The sequence below is a fragment of the Aptenodytes forsteri genome, unplaced genomic scaffold, assembly GCF_000699145.1.
Source record: "Aptenodytes forsteri isolate BGI_AS27 unplaced genomic scaffold, ASM69914v1 Scaffold127, whole genome shotgun sequence".
NCBI classification, from domain to species: domain Eukaryota; kingdom Metazoa; phylum Chordata; class Aves; order Sphenisciformes; family Spheniscidae; genus Aptenodytes; species Aptenodytes forsteri.
This window is the reverse complement of record NW_008794711.1, coordinates 364,261-384,073: the sequence shown is the minus strand read 5'-3', so window position 1 is coordinate 384,073 and position 19,813 is coordinate 364,261. Positions and strand designations below refer to the sequence as shown.

At 40.7% G+C, this 19,813-nt stretch overlaps 1 protein-coding gene across 1 annotated transcript in view; it reads left to right on the top strand.

The window, feature by feature from the left end:
- Positions 1-383: 383 nt before the first annotated feature.
- Positions 384-19,813, top strand: part of ANTXR1 (anthrax toxin receptor 1) — a 107,156-nt gene continuing 87,726 nt past the window's right edge. Inside the window, exons 1-7 of the mRNA XM_009273801.1 lie at positions 384-535; positions 9,779-9,850; positions 10,569-10,640; positions 13,015-13,096; positions 14,322-14,355; positions 16,483-16,562; positions 18,316-18,384. Coding sequence (XP_009272076.1) covers positions 384-535; positions 9,779-9,850; positions 10,569-10,640; positions 13,015-13,096; positions 14,322-14,355; positions 16,483-16,562; positions 18,316-18,384 — 561 coding nt within the window. The remainder of the gene's footprint in view (positions 536-9,778; positions 9,851-10,568; positions 10,641-13,014; positions 13,097-14,321; positions 14,356-16,482; positions 16,563-18,315; positions 18,385-19,813) is intronic.

Below are 19,813 nucleotides of genomic sequence, written 5' to 3'. Positions count from 1 at the left end.
GGGGAAAAAACCTCAAACCCTCCCTGTATTTTCTGAAGTCTGTGACAAAGCAAGATTTGTTAGGAGGCTGCTCCTTCTCTTGCAAAACAATGGTGCTGCTTTCAGAGCGCTGCAAGTGAGGCTGAGGGTCAAGTCCCTTTAAAAAAAAAAAGTGAAATACAGTATTGTGCATCTTGAAATCTGAAACCAAGAAACAGAAGTGCAAGGGAAACAAGGGGGAAAGTCTTGCAATTCCTGAGGACAGCTGTTGCAAGTGGAGTTTTAAGGAATAAAATACATAAATATACACATTTAAAGGTCATTGAATGGCTTTTGTGGAGAAACCTGTGAAATAAAGGAGCCTTGGAAGAAGAGATTTCTTTTTCTCCTCCTCTCTGGATATAATGGCCATTGCAAAGCAAAGCATCTTGAGATTTGGCTTCAAATGGCTCTTCCTAGCAACTTTTATGCTAGCCTGTGATGGACAAGGTGGAAAGAGAGAGAACGGTGGTCCTGCCTGTTACGGAGGATTTGATTTGTATTTCATTCTAGACAAGTAAGTCAGTTCTACTCTGTTCTTTTTCAAAGAAATCTTTCTCTAGGCATGAACTGGAATGGCATATACTGATACTGAGGAGGTTTTCTTTGGATTTTGGTTTTGTAGAAGTCACTGTGTCCCTGAGGGACCTGCGAAACTCCGTACTACTCTGGCTTTGTTTTTGTTGTGGTAACTTCTTTGGTAGGTCTAGTATATAATCCCATTGTGCTCTGTAAATCAAATTGTTATAAATTTTGCTGTGGCTGATACAGAAACTTTATTGTGTACTTGACCCTGTAGTTTCTTAAAAGAGTGGTTGGGAGAAGGGCAGCACCCTGGTCACCTCTGATTTCCGTACGAACCGTGAAGGTTGAGGCACTCATGAAAGCAGGGGTTGGAGAGTTATTATTGCAGGCTTTAATTCTGTAGCTGAAAACGTGGAGGAAATGCTCGCCTGCCTGGAGGTGTGCTTCTGTACCGCTTGCTCCTTAGCTCTGAGCGTTCTAGAGCAGCAACTTGCAGGTGAAGACCCGGCTCTGAGAGGTGGCTACTCCCTTTGAAAGGGTCTGATTTTGTCTGTTGTGATGGAAAACAGCTAGAGTGCCTTATTTAAAGAGAGCTTTATTTTTTCTAGCTGAGTCACATTTTCTTTGTTTCCTGTTAATCAAATGCATATTTTGACTGCTTAACTGTTTGTACTGAAGATAACTTCCTACCTCACTTTTTTCATCACCAATTGTGATAGTGTCATCTTCTTGGCACTGGTAAGTTTGCCTATTTACAGGCCTTCAGGTTGTAGATGGAGCAATGTGAAATAGATATGTGCTTAGCTTTGGAAAGCTTCATGTTGAAGCAATATGATAATTTACAAAGAAATTTTAAAAAAGTACTAGCTAAAATGATTCTCCTAATTTTCTTGATTAAGAATAGTTATTTTGAACCAAAGGTTTGGAAATACTGGAGAATATGCATGCCAGAGGCATGGTACTGACATTATTAACCATAAATTTCAGAGACAGGAAAGTATTTGTAAGTTGCCAAAAGTGCTTGCGGATGAAGCTTTCTGACTGATCCTCTTGAGTGTTTTGCAGTAGCTCCCATGTTCCATTAGTATAAATGACTTGGAATTACATAACACTTTATTACAAAATACTGGGTAAAATGTAAGACTGAGACACTGGATATTTTAGTATGCCAGTTGTCCTAATGCTCCAGGGGAAAAGTTTTTTTTTTTTTCTTTTCTTTTTTACTTTGTTCAGTGGAAAGATCTACCTGTCTAATGCATTTTGTTGCTTTGGCTGTTCAGTTATTAGTTGGAGTACTTTTATTGCTACATATGAAAAAAAAAAAAAACCAACAGAGCATGATTTGTACTGCAGACAGCTTTTGTAAACTGCATTTCCCTGAAAGTTGAAGCAGAATTGAAGGTTTTCTCAAATCTGATGGATGTGCTGTGTTATACCTCGGAGCTAATGTAATTTTAACAGCCGCTTATTTCAAGTTCTATGCTGTCCTCTTACTAAAAGGCATGACTTTCTAGGCTTGCTCAAGGGATTATGAATTTGGGCGGAAATATGAAGCTTGGCACAAACTGTACAGTAGCCAGGCTTACCTCAGTGTACCTATCAAGGTATGCAACAAAAAAAATCCCACTTTGACAGTTGCGGGATTCCTATTTCTGGGATTTTTCTGGTGCAGAAATGAACAGGGTCTGATGTAAAAATGTCCTTGGTCTCCAGTGGAATTTGGAGGAGAGTTATGGTGTTTAAGTTACTGGTATGTACAATATGTCGTGGACCTGATTGTTTAGCCTTTGAGAAGGCTGATGAGATACTTACTGTGGCGGAGTAGGTTATCCTATATCCTTTATCTTTAAAACATTCTTTCATTCCTCAGATGCTAAGCTAAAGTTATAAAAAGCTTGAGTCTTATTTAGCCTATAAAACTAGGGTTTTCTACCATCTTTCATTCCTCAGATGCTAAGCTAAAGTTCTAAAAAGCTTGAGTCTTATTTAGCCTGGGTTTTCTACCTCCTAGTTGTTTAGAGAATGTTTTCAAAAATGTTGCTGAAGTCCTGAATGTGGCGAGAGATGATGCCTATAGAGGCCTTCAGGCAAACTATGAAATGATAATAATAGATTCAGGGCTCACTCCTTTTCTTTGAAATAGCTCTAAAAATGTTTAAAAGTTATTAAAAGTGATAAAGGACACTGAAGCAGAAGAGATTTAGATTCTGAAACATGAAATGTTAATTTAAATGGTGGAAGAAAGCCATTAAAATATTAAGCAACCTACTTTCTGGGATCAAAGGAGTAATATAAAAACAATAAACACAGCCCTGGAAGTCACCAGTGCTAGAGCCCTCTACTGACCCTTCTGCCTCAGTGCCTGGTTGGATTTAGTGACTACTTAAGTCCATTTAGCACCGTGTATGTGTGCTGCTCATAGGAGATGTTCCAGCTGCTGCACTATATGCAGTCCTTGTCACAGCACTGGCTCTTGAAGCATACTTCCGGCCACAAGAAGCCCTTCAAAGTGAACACGTAACCCACTGGGGAAAGGGCATGTGTTATAGGCTGTTCTCATGAAGTGATGCTCTAGCTCCCTGCAATGTTCTCCTTAGGAAAACCCTGCAAACTTGCTGTGTGAACTGTTGAAGGGAAACCAGGTTTCCTCCGGCTGTCTGCAGACAGCTGGAGACATGACTCCCTGCAGATGGCATGCTCAGAGGACCTCAAGCAAATCCGCCATTTCTCATGGTCATGAAGGAGAAGAAAATCCAGTATACAGCTATTCAGAAATAATCCTGGTATGCTACGCAGCCTTGATGTGCATGTAACAAACAGAACAGAAGCTTGAATGATACCAGATATGCTTGCCAGGTTACAATAGCATCCTTAATCTCTGTGCGTGCACTCGCATGTCTCTTATCACTTCCAAGAGTTCTCACACAGCTTAGGTAGCAATAGAGAAGGCCTCTCATGCTGTGACCGTTGGACCTCAGGCTAGCAGAGTTATGTTCCAAAAGTGATGCAAAGACACCCCACAGGACTGCAGTTTGAGTTGGGCAAACTCCTTGCCAAGTAAAACTGAAGTTGTCACGCTTTTGTTGGTGCAGTGCTCCAACTTTGGAGGAAACTAAGGTTTGCCAGCTCTCTTGAGAATTGTTACCTGACATGCAGCAAACTTAAAAGGACAAAAATAGTGTTACGCACACAAACACCTAACTTGAAATTCTGAGCTGCTGAAGGTATTGTATTCACATGAATTAAGACCAGATTAATCCGTTTCTCTTGTGCTTTGATTGCAAAAAGGAAAAAAAAAAAAGGTGGAGAGGTCTGCAACTCAAGCTGTATGCTATTTAGAGTACAGTTGTATGCTATTTGCTATTTAGGTTATATGCAGGATCTAGTCGTACAGGGTGCTGAGCACCTCAAATTGGAGATAATACCAAGATGAGCCCAGTGTTGTGGAAGGTAAGGCCCACTTATCTTGGGAGAATTGTTGAGAGAGCTGGTCCTAGATGGCATGTCCTTTTGTGTTACTGTGGTGCTGAGGGGTTTCATGGATTGAGGCTCCTGTAGACTGAATGGTAGCAAAACATATGGCAGAAGATGGTGCCAAAGAATTTACGGCCTGGATGTGAGATAAGATATAGGGCCTTCATTAAGAAGGAAGAATGAGGACGCAGTGAGATGTTGATAAACATAAAGCAAACGTTTGTTTTTTCTGACGTTGTCCAGTTATTCTAAAAATATCATCCATGTGACTAATTAATGAAGACTGTAACCCACTCCCTAACTGACATGGTGTCTAGTGCTGTAGTATGTAAACACCCCACACACGCACAGTTGGAACATTAGGTAGAGGCAGCTCCCAGATTAATTTATTTGCAGGTAGGGAGGAAGGAATAACAATGAGTAAGTCTTCTCAGTAATCTTTTGCTGTATCCTCTGTATGTCAAAGGTATTCTTTCCTATGCTCTTGCCTGTTGTGTGCAACTAGTAGGCATTTTATACCCATGTGCAGAAAACATGCAAGGAACTGTACATGTGTGAAAGAAAACTTGGCTCTAAAAGATCCTTGGCAAAATGAAGCAAGTAATCCAAGCTGTTTCCTGTGATCCCTTTGTTATTCAGCCAGACAGCTGATCTATTTTTAACCAGTTGTATTGAAGCGAAACTCCTGCTCTAGAGAGGCTAATAGTTGTTTCTTTGAATCTAGCTTCGGTAGCTGTAGTTACCATGACTTAAGTGGGACTAAGTCCAGATTTACACTCAGAGTGTAGAAGAATATAGGGGCCACAGTGGGATGGAAAGCAGACACTCTGCATCACCAGGCAGGGAGACTGACCTACATGAACTGCTTCTGGTAGTAGTGACTCTTCCCCTGGGAAACATGAGCCCTCCAACAGAGCAAACCACAGGACCCTTACAGAGCTGAGTAATATTCTGGCTGCTCTAATCTGAAGAAATACAAGCCTTTACTAGGTAATGGTAAAACTAACTGAGTGTCTGTGGAAATAGATTCAAAATCATCTCTGATCTTCATTGACCTAGTCAGTGATTCCTTGATTGTTTTTCTGGAATCGCAGGCCTGAATCCAGAGCAATGTATGAGTTTTGTTTGGATGGCAGGGGGTTGCAAGTATATGGAGGCATAGTTTTTCTTTGTTTTAGCCTGGAGAACAGGAGGCTCAGGGGAGACCTCATCGCTCTCTACAACTACCTGAAAGGAGGTTGTAGTGAGGTGGGGGTCGGTCTCTTCTCCCAAGTAACTAGCAATAGGACGAGAGGAAATGGCCTCAAGTTGCGCCAGGGGAGGTTTAGATTGGATGTGAGGAAAAATGTCTTTACTGAAAGAGTGGTTAAACATTGGAACAGGCTGCCCAGGGAAGTGGTGGAGTCCCCATCCCTGGACGTATTTAAAAGACGAGTAGATGAGGCACTTAGGGACATGGTTTAGTGGGTGGTGGTGTTGGGTCAACGGTTGGACTCGATGATCTTAGAGGTCTTTTCCAACCTCAATGATTCTATGATTCTATGAGGGTTGAGGGATATTAGCAAGGTTTTTTTGCTCGTTGCCTGAAGGTATGTAATTCACTGCTAAGCCGGCTCTTGGCATGCAATTGCAATGAGCTAAGTTAGTATGTGAAATCCATGCCCATCAAGACCTGTGTACATGTTTTTAGCCCGTGGTGAATCTAAGGTTAACTATTCCTTGGTAAAAGGGGTGGGTGGGAGCTGCCTTACATCTAGGATTAAGTGTGTGCCTGCAGTGCTCTGCACTTTATTTACTGCTTGATGTAAATTCAGTCCATGGTTACTTGCTTTTTTTTTTTTTTATGTATCCCCTGCCAATCAGGAAAAGAAGAATGTTCTTGGACTGTGTTTGGGCTTAGAGGCTTGTCCTGCTCTGAACTGGACCTCTATAGACCCTGTAATCTCAAATGCTTGACAATATCTCTGGTGAGCTGTCTCGTGTGAAGTGTGGAACAAGATAGTAGTGTTTTCTCGAAGAATTGCATCACCTCTCTAACATCTTTGTGTTACGTAGTGTTTTCAAAATTGCTCCTGAAGTATTTGGAAAGACAAAGGGCACTTTTTGGCTCGTTTGTGTTATTTTTAAAGAGTTCAGTAAAAAGATGCTGCAAAACTTCTTGGGTCAATGCCACCTCTGACAGCTATGAGACTTCTTGAAGTTAGTCCAAAACTGTGGAAATTTAAGGAGAATTTGGATCAATATCAGTCTCTGCATCAGGTGTCTTTATGTACTTCTGTCAGCTGCAGTGCACGTAACTGGTGTGAAGTCTTTGTATAAGAGTTTGTGGGCTTGATTCTGTTTCCTTCTAGTTTGTGAATTAAAGAAAGCCATGGGTATTCTGAGAAGGTGCAGTGACAGAAATGGAAATAAGAAGTCTAAAAAGTACAAGAAAGTCAAACTGTAAGGAGGTTTGAGTTGCTGCAGCTTTGGGTTATGGTGCCTCTTGTCATGGTGAGTAGGAGAAAAGCACCTGCTGGAGGGCAGGGTTTAGCTCTCTGTGTGAAACCACTGAACAACTGATTCTCTCTCACCCTTGGATTTAGTTTAGATGTACAAAATTCCAGCACAGTTGACCACAGAATGTATCATTCTCTTGTTAAAGGCATAATGGTTTACTAAGTCTTAATGTCCATTTATTGGGCTTTTCTCCAGCAAGAGAATTTGGCATCCTCAGGATGAGCCTTTTCTTAAATTGCAAGTTTGTAGCATCAGCCATTCAGCTGCGAAGTGTTGGCTCGCTGATCATCTTGTTTCTCTTTGGGAATATGAAGAGGTAACGATTTTAAACTTGGCTTTTGTTGCCTTACAGTTAGGCTTTAGAAATACTTGTCCTATTAAGAGTTCTTGGCCTGCCTTATGAGAGGCTTTACAAGTGACAAGTGTCTCTTACTGCGGGGCTTCTGACTAACACAGCGGAAAGCTGTGAAGGTGAACACTGTAAGCTAATGCTGGTTTTGTAAACCTTCCATTGACTGCAAAAAGGTTAGTTTTATTGGTTTTGTCCATTTTATGCCAAGTGAATACTGTAAGAAGTCTGAAGTGTGTATCAGAAGATGTATTTTATGTATTAGAGGAGTACTTTTTTCTAAAAGTGGACCTGGGCATTTATAGCCACTGACAGCTGGTCTTGACTAGATGGAGAAATTAACTGCAAGTAGACTGCAAGCTGTCTAGCTACAGATAGAAAACTTGCTGCGCTAGAAGGAACGATGTATGGTCAGCAAAAGTGTGAACCTTCATTTTGGGACCCTTTTATAGCTTGCTCTGGTAGAGATGAAGAATAAATGGATTATAGACTATTCTAATTGCCCCACTTCAGTGCCTTTGGAACTGAAAGCAGAAACCGTCCTCCTTTTGTAGGATAGAGTGGGTTTGTTTTTATGATTGTAGCAATGGTAAGAAGTTTCCTTAAAATAGACATTTAATATTCTGCAGCTCTTGAACTTCAGGTTGTTCCTCTTGTGTGTTAATAGATGGGTGGGAAGGTTTCACGGAAAGAGAGCTGTAACTTCAGATGCTTGGAGTTTTGTTCCAGAGGGCATAAAGATGGGACTGTTGGTGGGAGAACAAGAGTGAGGATGATGAAGGGGAGGAGGTGCAGCAGAAGCTGAAGCCATACTTGTGTGAAGCATGAAAAAGCACTGCTTACCTGAAAAAACTGCTCAAACAATTTAAGACCAGCAGAACAACGGTTGCAAAGGCAAACACTTGCCTTTGTGCTATTGATGTGCTATTGACCGGCACATCATTGAATTGAGCTATTGGGTTTTAACCTTTATTCTGGCAAATGCTGTTTTCAGAAAATGCATGACTTCTCAGAGCCGTGGAAAATGACAGGAGTTTTAGATGACGACCTACATACCTCATGTGCTCTGTGACTGGATCTCATTCCCAGCTGCCTTGCTGCAATAGTAATTTTAAGTGATGATCAACTTTTGTTCAGAGGCTTATAACGAAGGGGAAGAAATAACCATACCTTTAAAGGCTAATGCAGCTTCTAGGGCAGTGTCCTGTTGTAAGTGGGGGCTAGCTAGACCTTCTGTGTTGACAGAGGCCAAGAGCTAAGTTTTCCCTTAAGATGAAGTGTAGTATAGTTGTCTTATCTGATGGCTAGGAGAAGGTTGGTTAGGGTATGCTTCTGAAAGGGTCCTAACTTCACATCTCTGCTACCAGATGGTTCAGAAGACATGTGAAACTTCAATGAGGTGCACTTTTATTGAGAGGTGGATATATTGTCTAAAGCAACATATATTTCACTGAAAGAGGTAATAATTGTTTTATGGTTAACAAAACCTTGGCTTCATGTGTCTTCTGGTGACTGATGTAACCATTGCTATAAAGTCAAGTGTTTCTTTTATGCTTCACCATATAAAGACAATAAATACTTATTTTCCAGGCCAGTTCTTGGAAATGATTTGGGCTATTTGGCATTGATGGGACTGGAGTGCCTGTCATATTCAAGGTCTCGGAGTTATTCCATACACATGCTCTTGTACCTGTGCAAGGGTCCTCATTGCATGTCATCTAAGGTTGCCTTTGGATGTATTGGGGTCACATAGAGAAAGAATGGCTTAAGGTATCATGGAGCAAGTAGGTAAGGCCAAGGTTTTTACTGAATGGCTGTAAATGAAAACCAGGTGTGTGTAGAATAGGGAAGGAAATTTGTATGACCTGCACAATGTGGTTTGCATGCTTGCTGTGCTGCTGGAAAGTGAAGTAATGCTATTTGTAGCCAGGCTGGGGTTGGCTGTACCAGGTGTGCAGTACTTGGGTGAATCTGTTCATGGCTCTTCATTTGCATTCTCAGATCTAAGGTAGAACAGAGTCAGGTCAGATGCCTTTTCTTTCTGTGAAGTGAAAAAACATTCTCTCGAATGTTCATCTTCTTCCTCAGGCTGCAGATCAAGGAAGTTTCTATTAAAGCTGGAATGGTTATTTCCCCTATAAATATTTTTAATTGTAGTCAATGAATTAAATAAGTGATGACACATTTATTTTCCAACTCTAGGAGGGAATTTTTTTCCAATATTAATATTCCAGTGTTCATAGAAGTGTTTATGCCAGAAGGGGCATTTAGTGCTGAAAGATTCTGATTAATGTAATTTTTTCCTGGTTCTTACAACATAAAGAAGAATAATCCAATCCCATTATAATCCATGGTTTATCTTCCTGAGAGCAAAATGAGCTTGTTTTGCCTTTAACTGAGGTGTGGAAGAATTAGCCAGAACAGTCGAGATGTGGACCTAAGATGTTTTATTTTTCATAGTCTCCAGCACAGTGGAAATGCTAGAGAAGTTTAATAATCTGTTCCTTCAACTGCATTTGATTCTCAAAATACACTTGAGCTAAAAGCTCTGCATAATAGTATGGCAAGTGAGTTGGTGGAATTAATCTAAAATACTGTGCAGAGAGACAGGTCTTCACTCACACAGGGTTTATTTGTATAAGGCTGTGCTAAAGGTCTAGCGTAACTGCCATGTGTTATTGCCAAGTGTAGCCTCAGTCACTTGCTTGGAGTGTAAATTATTCTTGCTTTTCAAAGTTAAGTAGGAAATGTCATTTAGAGTTTAATATCTCTTTAAAGGAAGAATGTGAACAGTGAGTGTTAAACAAAATAAAAACAAATTACTAGCTGAGCAATGTGTAACAAAACGTTAGGCTGGGAAAACTACAATAGCAGCAATTCAACTAATATCTCCTGTAATAATTGTTTCCCTAGATCAGGAAGTGTCCTGCACCATTGGAATGAAATATATCATTTTGTGGAACATTTGGCCCGCAAGTTCATAAGGTAAGAAGTGCTGCTTTGCAGATAACCGAATGAGGAGGTGTGTGTGTGCCAGCAGCTAGGAGATGTGCTCTCAGTTGCAGTCAAGTAGCACATGCTGCTTTCCACCAGGGGACCTGGTGGAGAGAGAGTTCTTAATGCTTTTCTCGGATCATCCCATTGACTGCTTTTCCCCAGGTTTCTGTCATGCAGGAAATAGGAGTAGATAAGCTAATTGTTCCCTTTTTTCCTGCCTGACTTCCATGGATCAAATTGTTTTTGTGGGGAAGGAATCCTTTTGTTTCTGAGATGGCTGACTACTGCCTGAGGTACAGAAGTTTGGGTCTGCAGGGAGAGGCCTGAGGCTGTAGCTTTCAGGCACTGAATGACTTGAGACTGGATGAAAAATCCCCCAGGCCAGTGGGTGGAATGTGTTATGATAAACATAATTAGCCTTCCTTCGTCTCCATGGTGATCCCAGGATGCACTTAAGCCTTTCTTGCTTTAGCAATCCTAAGGTCATGATGCAAGTGCTATTTACATCTTTTAGAAGGATTCCTCATGGTTTGCCTTGACTAGGAAGGCCCAAGGAAAACACCTTTTGCTGCCTAGTCCTGTCTTTCATCCTGTTGAGTTATAATCTAGATAGCAATCAGAGCGTCTTGTGTGTTTGGTGTTACGCATACAGTAAGCTCTGGTCTGGACCACCAAAATAATTTACTTTTTTTCTCTCCTTCTCCAGCCCTCAGCTGAGGATGTCCTTCATTGTTTTTTCAACTAGAGGGACAATTCTAATGAGGTTAACAGAAGACAGGTAAGAAGAGGTTTAAAGGTGCACTGCAGCTTTTGTGTCCTTGTAGTTTCCTTGACCTTCCTTCCTCAATGATTTCCAGTCCACTGTGAGCAGTGTTGTGACACCTTTGTGCTTCTCAATTTAATTGTTTGAATCACCTGCCCATTTTCACATAGGACACTCATTCTGCTAGAATGCATTAAGGCCTCTTAAGGCAGAGGTTGCCTTCTTAATTTTAACTTCTAAATGTCTTTCTGTCAGCAATTAGGGTTTTAACTCAAACTCTTTTCATTGAGGGAGTCTGCCTTCCGCAGATTTTCAGGCTTTCATCAGAGAACAAGAGCCTTATTGCCTTTGAAACATCCTTAGGGAGTTTCTTCTGCAAACAAATAGGTGAAACTCCCTTCCCATAAAAACAACCTTGAAAGCCGTAGGTCATACCCATACCCTTGAGGTAGAGGTGAACATGAGTTCTTCAGAGGTCTGAAGGTATGTTATATATAGGCAAACAGTGTTTAGGATGGATTGCAAGGGTGTATATTTTTTGGCAATGACAGTTTGATTGCCATGTTTCTGAAGTATGTTCCTGTCATCCCTTTGTAGATCCCCAAGTTAATCCCAGTAAAATCTATGGGATGGATTATTTTTTTTTAATCTGACTTCAAGGAGAACTGGATGAGGTCCTTTAATTGCTCTTGCTTCCTCTGTTAACTTCATTGCCACGTGGAGCAAAAATATATGTAACACATGTGAAGACTGTATAAGTCAGCATGTGTTTTACATATTGGATGTCTATGAAATTGCATACCAGAGCAGCTACTATAGAGGAATGAATAGGAAACTGGCTGCTTTCCTAAAGAGCAGTCCACATACATATCAACCTTGAAAAATGTCATTAAACCCAGCCAGCCTAAGCATCTCTTGCCACTTACTGCAACAATAAGTATAAAGAGAATGAACCATATCTACCTTGGTGCCAGAGGAAAACCTGTTCCCTGCCTCTCTCTGTTTCCCACCCTGTGAGCACACCCCATTGCAATGATCTCTAGTCTGTTAAGGCTCTAAGCTATGAGACTTAAGTGTTTCCCATGTGGAAATGTATTTCATATTTATCCAGCTGTCCTAGAAATGTTGTCTGGGAACAGGATATTGATATGGTATTAGTCTAAAAGCCAGCTGACTGGAGAGCTGCTGGTTTTTATTGGAGGACTGACAAACAAGGTGTGGGCTTCACGCTGGTCCTTTAGTTAACACTGGCCTTTCTTAATAGGGAAGCTGGAGTAGTGGCAAAACCTTTTCTACCTTGCCCATGCCTCATGTGGTGTATCAGCATCTGAACGTGAAGATTGAGGATACTCAGCATCCCTTTTGGAAAAAGTCTGTGCATCTAATGGGACTGGATTGACATACTTTAAAGACCTTTGCTGTCTATTTTAAAATTTCAGTGTTCGCATTTGAAATCACAGGAAATGCTCTTGATTTTATATTCAGCTTTGGCTTGTATGTGCATGGGTAGCTGAATGGAGGAAATATCTGCCCCTAGCCCACTTATGTTATATAGCTCAGTGTCGAACTAGTTTGGGATATCGCAGTTCTTGAAAGTTTGATTATTCAACCCATTGCAAAAGCAGATACTTTTTTCTCCCTGTGGGAGTTACTGCTCTGTAGACTGGATAATATTAATGCACTGCTGCAATCAGCCTCACAAATGTGAGGTAGAGTACGTGATCACACAAACTGGATTTTCTGAAGTAGTTAAAAAATGCAGGGACAAAACTGACTTCTGGCATTCGGTCTTGCAGTGTCAGTATGGCCCTGCATGCAGTGACTTCATCTGTTTCCCATGAAGATTGTATAGTTTGCTCAGAGATATACCCCACACATTGCAGAGAAAGGCTTTAATCTTCAAGTCAGTTTGAACAGGAACTGAAGGTGTAATGTCCAAATAAACTGGAGTTGCCAGGATGGTTTGAGATTGTGTCATTTTTTTGTGGCTGTTTGATTACGTTTGTATAGTCAGCAAGCATAAGTGAGAAAAGTGATCTAGGTGCAAGTCAGCTGCTCTGCTTCTGCATCAGAGGCTTGACCAGGGTTACACAGGGAATATTTATTTAGAAAGAAATGTATGGATATTGACATAGGAGATGCTGCTGTTGTGATGCTTTCCTGAGGCTGTGGGAACACTGGGAGCACATCTGCTGTATTTTCCACATCCTTAGAAAGGTATCTACCCAGACGTTACTGTAGCCTATAACATTACCTTAGCCTATATAAACATTGGGTTAACTCTTTTTTCCCCTCACTGTATCTGGTTCTGCCATGCATGTCTTCACCTGGATATCAGCTCCTGATAAATTTGACCCTGGATCTAACAATGCATCTGCATTCATTTCAGGGAACAGATACGCCAGGGGCTAGAAGAGCTACAGAAAGTCCTTCCGGGAGGCGACACATACATGCATGAAGGATTTGAAAGGGTAACTAGATGCATGCTATAGTGGCTCTAAACTGTGTCTGGGTGCTCCTCAGGAATTGTTAAACAAAGGAATCTGGTTAGTAAATGTCTGGTAGGTAAGTGGGGCTATTTCCCTTTTATGCAATAGGTACACTGAAGGGTATGCATTCAGTGTTGGAGCTGGTACAAGGGAGCTGCAAACCCTACTACTTATCTATCTTCTTGCCTTCAGCTTTTATGGGAGAGCTGCCTTTTCAGCTTAGGACAAGGCAGAAGGCTTTGGCCTTGCAATCCTACATGGAACAATGTTCATGAAGAGTGGAAAGCTGTCTAGAGTCCTGCATGGGTGCTATAGCGGGCTTGTTAGAGTTGGGTGGGGGCTGAGGCCATGGCTTTAACCTGTTCTCACTGGTGGACAAATAATGCTGCGCAGAAATTATTGCCTGCTCTGAGCTTCTACTTTTGTATATTTTACAAGCCCAGGAGTTTCTCTAAACCTGAACTCCTGAACCCCCTCCCACTTCTGTACTACACATGCATTTGGGAGGATTGTGGAACTGTCTGCCTATTGAAAATGCATGTGAACACACAACAAAAATTCAGGAGACCTGACAAGAGATGCTGGCTCTTAACTAGGAGTCCAAAACCAAACCCTGGAGTTTGGTGACTTCAGAAACTTTGCAGGAAAAGTAAAAAACCCAAAATTTAAATTCAGAACAGAAGTGAAATTCATAAGCCAAATATGTTCAGGGTGGCCTACTTCTTAATTTTGAATTGATGCACGCTGAGGTGTTTGCTCTTCTACCTTGAAATGTGCTTGTGCATAGATCAAGTGGGAGACAGAAGCATAAGAATATCTCTCTGCAGTTGGTTTATTTGTGATTAGAGTAGTTGATCTAGACGTGCTGGGGAATATTTATCAATGGACCTAGGATGTTTCTCAAGGAGGAAGATGAATGTGATTTTGAGATAGCAGAATAGTGGGAGACTACATTATTGTTGGCCAATGGCCTTAGGGTTGGTTTGACTGAGTTATGCTTTAGATAAGACCTTGAAGTAATGCAATCAAAACCATAGGCAAGAAACTTGTGCTATGAAGCAGATACCTCTGAAAGCAGAGGTTATGTGCAGACTAGAAACATGACATCCTCGCTGCCATCTTCTCTTTCTTTCTGGTGCATGTGTAGATGCCCACAAAGTATTATTATTATTCATTTATTGCTAATAATCTTCTGATTTAATTTCAGGCAAGTGAACAGATTTACTATGAAAATGTTCACGGTGAGAGACTTTCTTGATCAATTGAATGTTTTTTCTCTCTTTCTTTTTGACTGATAACTTTAATGGATTTGAAATGCAGCTTCACTGTGGGAAAGGTGGGGGATGGTACCTATTCTTACAGGAATGCAATGCTATTCAGGGTAGTTGTTCCTGAAAAGGAAAAAGAACAGGTGGAGCTCTAAGGATCCAGAGCTAGAATGAATGTGTTTCAGGCCAAAAGGGAGAAGCCAGGCTGACTGAAGGTGCCTACTCTTACCAAACTGGTACCTTACCTTGTTCGTTTTGCTTGAGGACTCAGGTAACCATTTCTTCTTCTTTCTGAAACTTGTGGAGATGCTGTTAGGTAATTCCTGAAAAGGAAAAAGAACAGGTGGAGCTCTAAGGATCCAGAGCTAGAATGAATGTGTTTCAGGCCAAAAGGGAGAAGCCAGGCTGACTGAAGGTGCCTACTCTTACCAAACTGGTACCTTACCTTGTTCGTTTTGCTTGAGGACTCAGGTAACCATTTCTTCTTCTTTCTGAAACTTGTGGAGATGCTGTTAGGTAAAAGGTTTTTGGTTTGGTGGGTTTTTTTTTTAATAAGCAATTATTAAATCCAGTCGTAAGTGCAGACAATTGTAAAAATGTTTTGTCCTTTCCTTCCTTGTAATTAATGTAAAAACTTTCTGCACTGCAAAGCCTGAAGTAGAAATATAAACATTGCTTCTTGGAAACCAAAAGATAGGTGAGCAGATGTTTGAGTACCAAGCCAGTCCTAATGGTTTTGCAGGGCCACTCATGAATAAAATGAAGTAGTGACTAAGCCTGCACAGCTTTGGGACTCAGCTGTAAAATATGACTGCAGCAGAATGGAATAGATAGCTAGAACGATTTGATTTGGGATTGATAATACTTTTACATGCTAGTATACGTATTACATGTAAACAGGTTGCCACCATATGCAAGAAGCAGTGGACAACTGGGTCCTCAAGTCTGAATGTCGGCCTGTGTATTTTGTCTTTAGTTCTGTGTGTGTGTCCTTGCTCCACTAAAGGAGTGTTTATACCACCTGCAGTAGGTCCTAAGGCTCCTGCAGTAGTCAATGGAGGGAGAAAGGCATCTCTGGAGGTCATTTGGGCTCCTAAGTTTGTACAAGAAGTGTTTGCTTTTCTCCCATTTCCTACAAAAAGAGCCTAGGCACTTGAGTTGGGCTACTGCAACATGAATGACCCTGCATGTGGCTTATTGTTTGTCAAGCACTCGACTTTCTTGTTACATCATTACCACGTTATTTAAAACTGAGGATTTACTAAGCGGCACCAAGAAATTTAGGTATCGGATCTCTGTTCTGCAGTAGTTGAAGTTGCTTGTTTGGATTTTTGTCTCTTCAGCAACAGCTTGTTAAAGGCATGGCTACTCATAATGGCAGGAAAATGCCCTAGATGGTTGAAGAAATTTAAAGGTTGATAATTTACACGCCTTAACATATTTAGCCTTTATCATTGCATAACAGTGTTTGTGCAAGATGTACCTACGGAGCTCCTTCATATCTGTAGCAAGTCTATTGTCAGAAATATGAATTAATTCTATTTGGGCACTTGTGAAAACTGATACAAACTTGTAAAACCCAAGCTAGAATCAATACAAGGGAAAGAATGCAAGGTTTAACTATGTTGCTGAAATATGTTACATAGGAAGGTTGAAGATTTTTAGGCCATTCTCCTACCATATCTGTTTAAATCCCACTTGAGCTTTTTATCACAAGCTGAAAAAAATCTCTGGATTTCTTGAATTGACAGCATTAATAAAATCAGGAAATAACTAGGAACAATTTGGGTTTTTGATGGGTGCAGTCTAATCTACTGGTCTGAAATATTGAAATAGTTATGAGGGGCTGTCAAAAATCATTGGCACATCAAAGGAATGTGATATAAAACTGGTATTGAAGGCAGGTGCCCGAGTAGAAAAAGCATGCAGAAATTCATGTCTTCTGAAAACTGGTTGGCTGAAGGGAGTTAAGGACATGGGCTTGATGTCCACTGTTTCTGGTCCTTTAAGTGTGCTAACAGGTCACTAGGAGGATGTTTTCTAGGCTAGTTTAACAAATATGACTCAAAAACAAGGGACTAAAGAAGTTTGTGTATTTAGGTTACAGAACTGCAAGTGTCATCATTGCATTGACAGATGGAGAACTCCATGAAGACCTGTTTTTCTACTCTGAGAGGGAGGTAAGTGTCTTGCACATTTTTTAGCCAGGGAGACAGTGAAATGTTTGGGCTTGCTGCTTAGAAGGCAAAAGATAGGGAAAACCTTTTTCCCTAGCGACAAAACTTCACTTTGGTGCTCTTTAGACATGAATCTTAGGGATAAACATTAACAGCAGCAATGCTTCTGACTCATCAAAACTGAGACTGTTCATAGGAAAGGAGGGGGGTTTAAACTTCCAGTTAAAAAGAATAACAACTGGAGGAAGGAATAGTTCACAGCTGAAAAGTTTCGTTATTTACTGGATTGTTCTGGGAAATACCTGAATCTCCTCCCTTTGACTTTTCTTCTTTCACAAAAAGTAGAGACTGCAGAAAGAGGATGACTGTTGTTCCTGTAATCTTCTGTCACGTCAGAAAGCCTTTCAGATGATCTAATCCAAAATTTCCACAAATGTTTCCAAGATTCAAGCGTGTATTCTCAACATCCTCATTAAATTAGCATATTATGCAAAATGTTAGATAAACAGTAGGTTGAGCACTTGAAAGCTTTGCTCCATAATGTTCCTACTGATGTCCTTTTGATAGTCATCTCTGAAGAGATGAACCAATGTTCACTTGTCAGTCAAACAACTTAAGATGACCTAAACTTGGAAGATCATATTGTTACAAGAATTTGCTATTGACAGGTTTTTTCCTCTCAATCTGTCCAAAGTGCAGCTTTAAATCCAGTAACAACAAAAAGAATGGTTTTGTAGAATAAAACCAATATTGCTACAGCACAAACAAATGTCATGAACCTAGAGTTCCCCTCCTTACTGTTCATCTCCTTTTCTTCCCTTCTGAAATCAAAAACCCACAAGAAAAACAAGTTTGTTTTTAGAGGTGAATGAACAAGTTGAGAGGTCAGAAGTGTTATATTTGTTTTGGTTTGGGGAGGAACAATTAGCTAGTAGAACGGAGATCCTGACCTCAGCTCTTACACTGCAAGTTGCTTCAGTTGTTTGGGTTTAAGTTTCTTGGTGTAAAACTGGAATGATGCTTTTCTTGTAAAGCACTTTGTAGTAGTTCAAATTGTTAGATAGCAGTCTTCTGATATAATCTGACTTGCTACCATCTTTTCTGGGAATGGGTTTTCAGTCGGGTGTTCCTGTTCTAATGAAATATGATTAAATGACTTAATTCATACTTACGCAGACAAGAGCATTTAGAACAGTTTTTTTTTTAATAGTAAATGCCACTTCATCTGCATGTCAATGAAATAGCCTGGAAAAATCAAACCTGTGGATGTTCTTCCTTTATTACTTTGAGATGCTGTGTAAATAATGGGAGTGATACAGTTTTGTAGCAGATGGAATGAAATGTCTCTTCACCTATTGATATCATGAGTCCAGGCACAGATGTCTGAAATAGAAAATACCAAAACATTTTAGGTTACTATTATACTGGGATATGTCCTAAATGATGAAAAGAAAATGGATTTAGTCTGTTTTACATCTGTTGGACAGGCAAATGTTAGGAAGTTGGAGAAGCCTGGAAGGTGAGCTAATCAGGTATAAAAAAAACCTACCAATACCTTGGGTTTTGCTTTACTAAACAAATAGCTACTCTAGTAGCAGATAAAACCTGTTTCTGCAGAATCAGGTAGGAAAGCTTTTAAAGCTCTTTTTTGACAAGCTCATTTTGCAGAGAAGGACTAAATTTATGATTAAGACCTTTCAGAAAACTGCATCCCATCACATTTGCATCCATGTCATCCTACCTTTCCTTGTTCCAGGCTAATCGGTCGCGTGACCTGGGAGCAACAGTATATTGTGTTGGTGTGAAAGACTTCAATGAGACCCAGGTAAATGAGGCACTTGTCGTGTTTACTGGGGTACTTGGCAAAGGTGCATGTTGAACACAGGCACACGCTCCTGAATCATTTTCTCAAGACTTCTCAAGTGGTCTTTCTCTCCTTCTGTTGACTGTTTGACAGTCTGAAGTGTCTTGGTCTGGGTGTTGGGTTTAAGCCCCTTTCTGTCTTAATCCCCATATGTGGAGAGCTGTCCCTCTGTCTGTATGACTCTTGCTAATGGTGGAGAAAAGCAGAAGAAAAGACACGTGAAGAATAGCAAATCAGTCCAGTTTAAGCTGTAAGCAGAATGAGGTTGTGGGGACTTTTGTTTTCCCCATAAAATTGAGGTATTGCCATGTAACACTTCAGTTTCAGCCCAGCTTTTCTTTCATGGGAAAACTGCTGTAAAAAGCAAACAGCTTCACTAGTGACACTAATATTTTACAATGCTTTCCCATTTGATAAATTTAGAAGTCAGACTATCGGATGAATGTTAGTATGCCCATGAATTACATTTTGCACCAAGTGTAACAGTTGATGTTGTATTTTTCTAACATGCGTGAAACACTTGTGCAGCCCCTAAGTGGAGTGCTGAACTACTTATTGAATGGAGCTTTTTCAGGTTTTCAGTCTTCTAACAAAGCTTCAAACACTGATTCAAATAGGAGTCAAAACAAACTTGGTTTAGAACAATCTCCTTTGAATCAAAACCAGAGGCTAGTGTAACCTAAAGTAATAGAAAAAGCAAAGAGGGAATAAAAATGGCAAAGAGACTGCATCTAAAGTAGCAGCACTCAGACAGGTGCTACTTGAAGTCATTTAGATGCTGAAGAAATTAACTGGAATTAGATGACTGTGTCTGAAGTCCCAGAATGCGCTAGGAGGAGGACTATGGGAAATGAGTTGAGGAAACCGTAAACATCCTGGTTTACAGAAGCTGCTGTACCTTGGCTAACAAGCAATAAGCAGCTTTACTACCCTTCTCGGAGCAGGCAGAGGAAAGTTGCCTGGAGTATTTCTCTGGATGTAAACCAGGAGGTTGGCAGTTTGGTGTTTTGCTTGAGAAGTAGGAGTTCTGAGTGACATGAGCTGGAAAGGTGGAGCCAGTGGGGTTTAGGGAGGAATGTGTGGCTAGTCTGCTGCCTCCAATTTGCAATGCTACAGGAAACGCCAGAGGCCTGCTGGGTTGATGTTACCTCTGCCATGGGAGAGAATTACTATAACAAACGTTGGCCTTGCAGCAGTAAAACTTGATTCTGCTCCAGCAGATGCATGGAGAGCTCATTACTTCTGAATTGGGCTTATATTTCTGCCTTAACCCTTAGCATGCTATTGACAAGTGAACCTGCATATAGCTCTTTACAGGTGATGTCCTGGTTCCCCTTATCTTACCCCCACCTCACGAATGGCCCTCTTCCTTGTCATGTAGGCTTCCAAC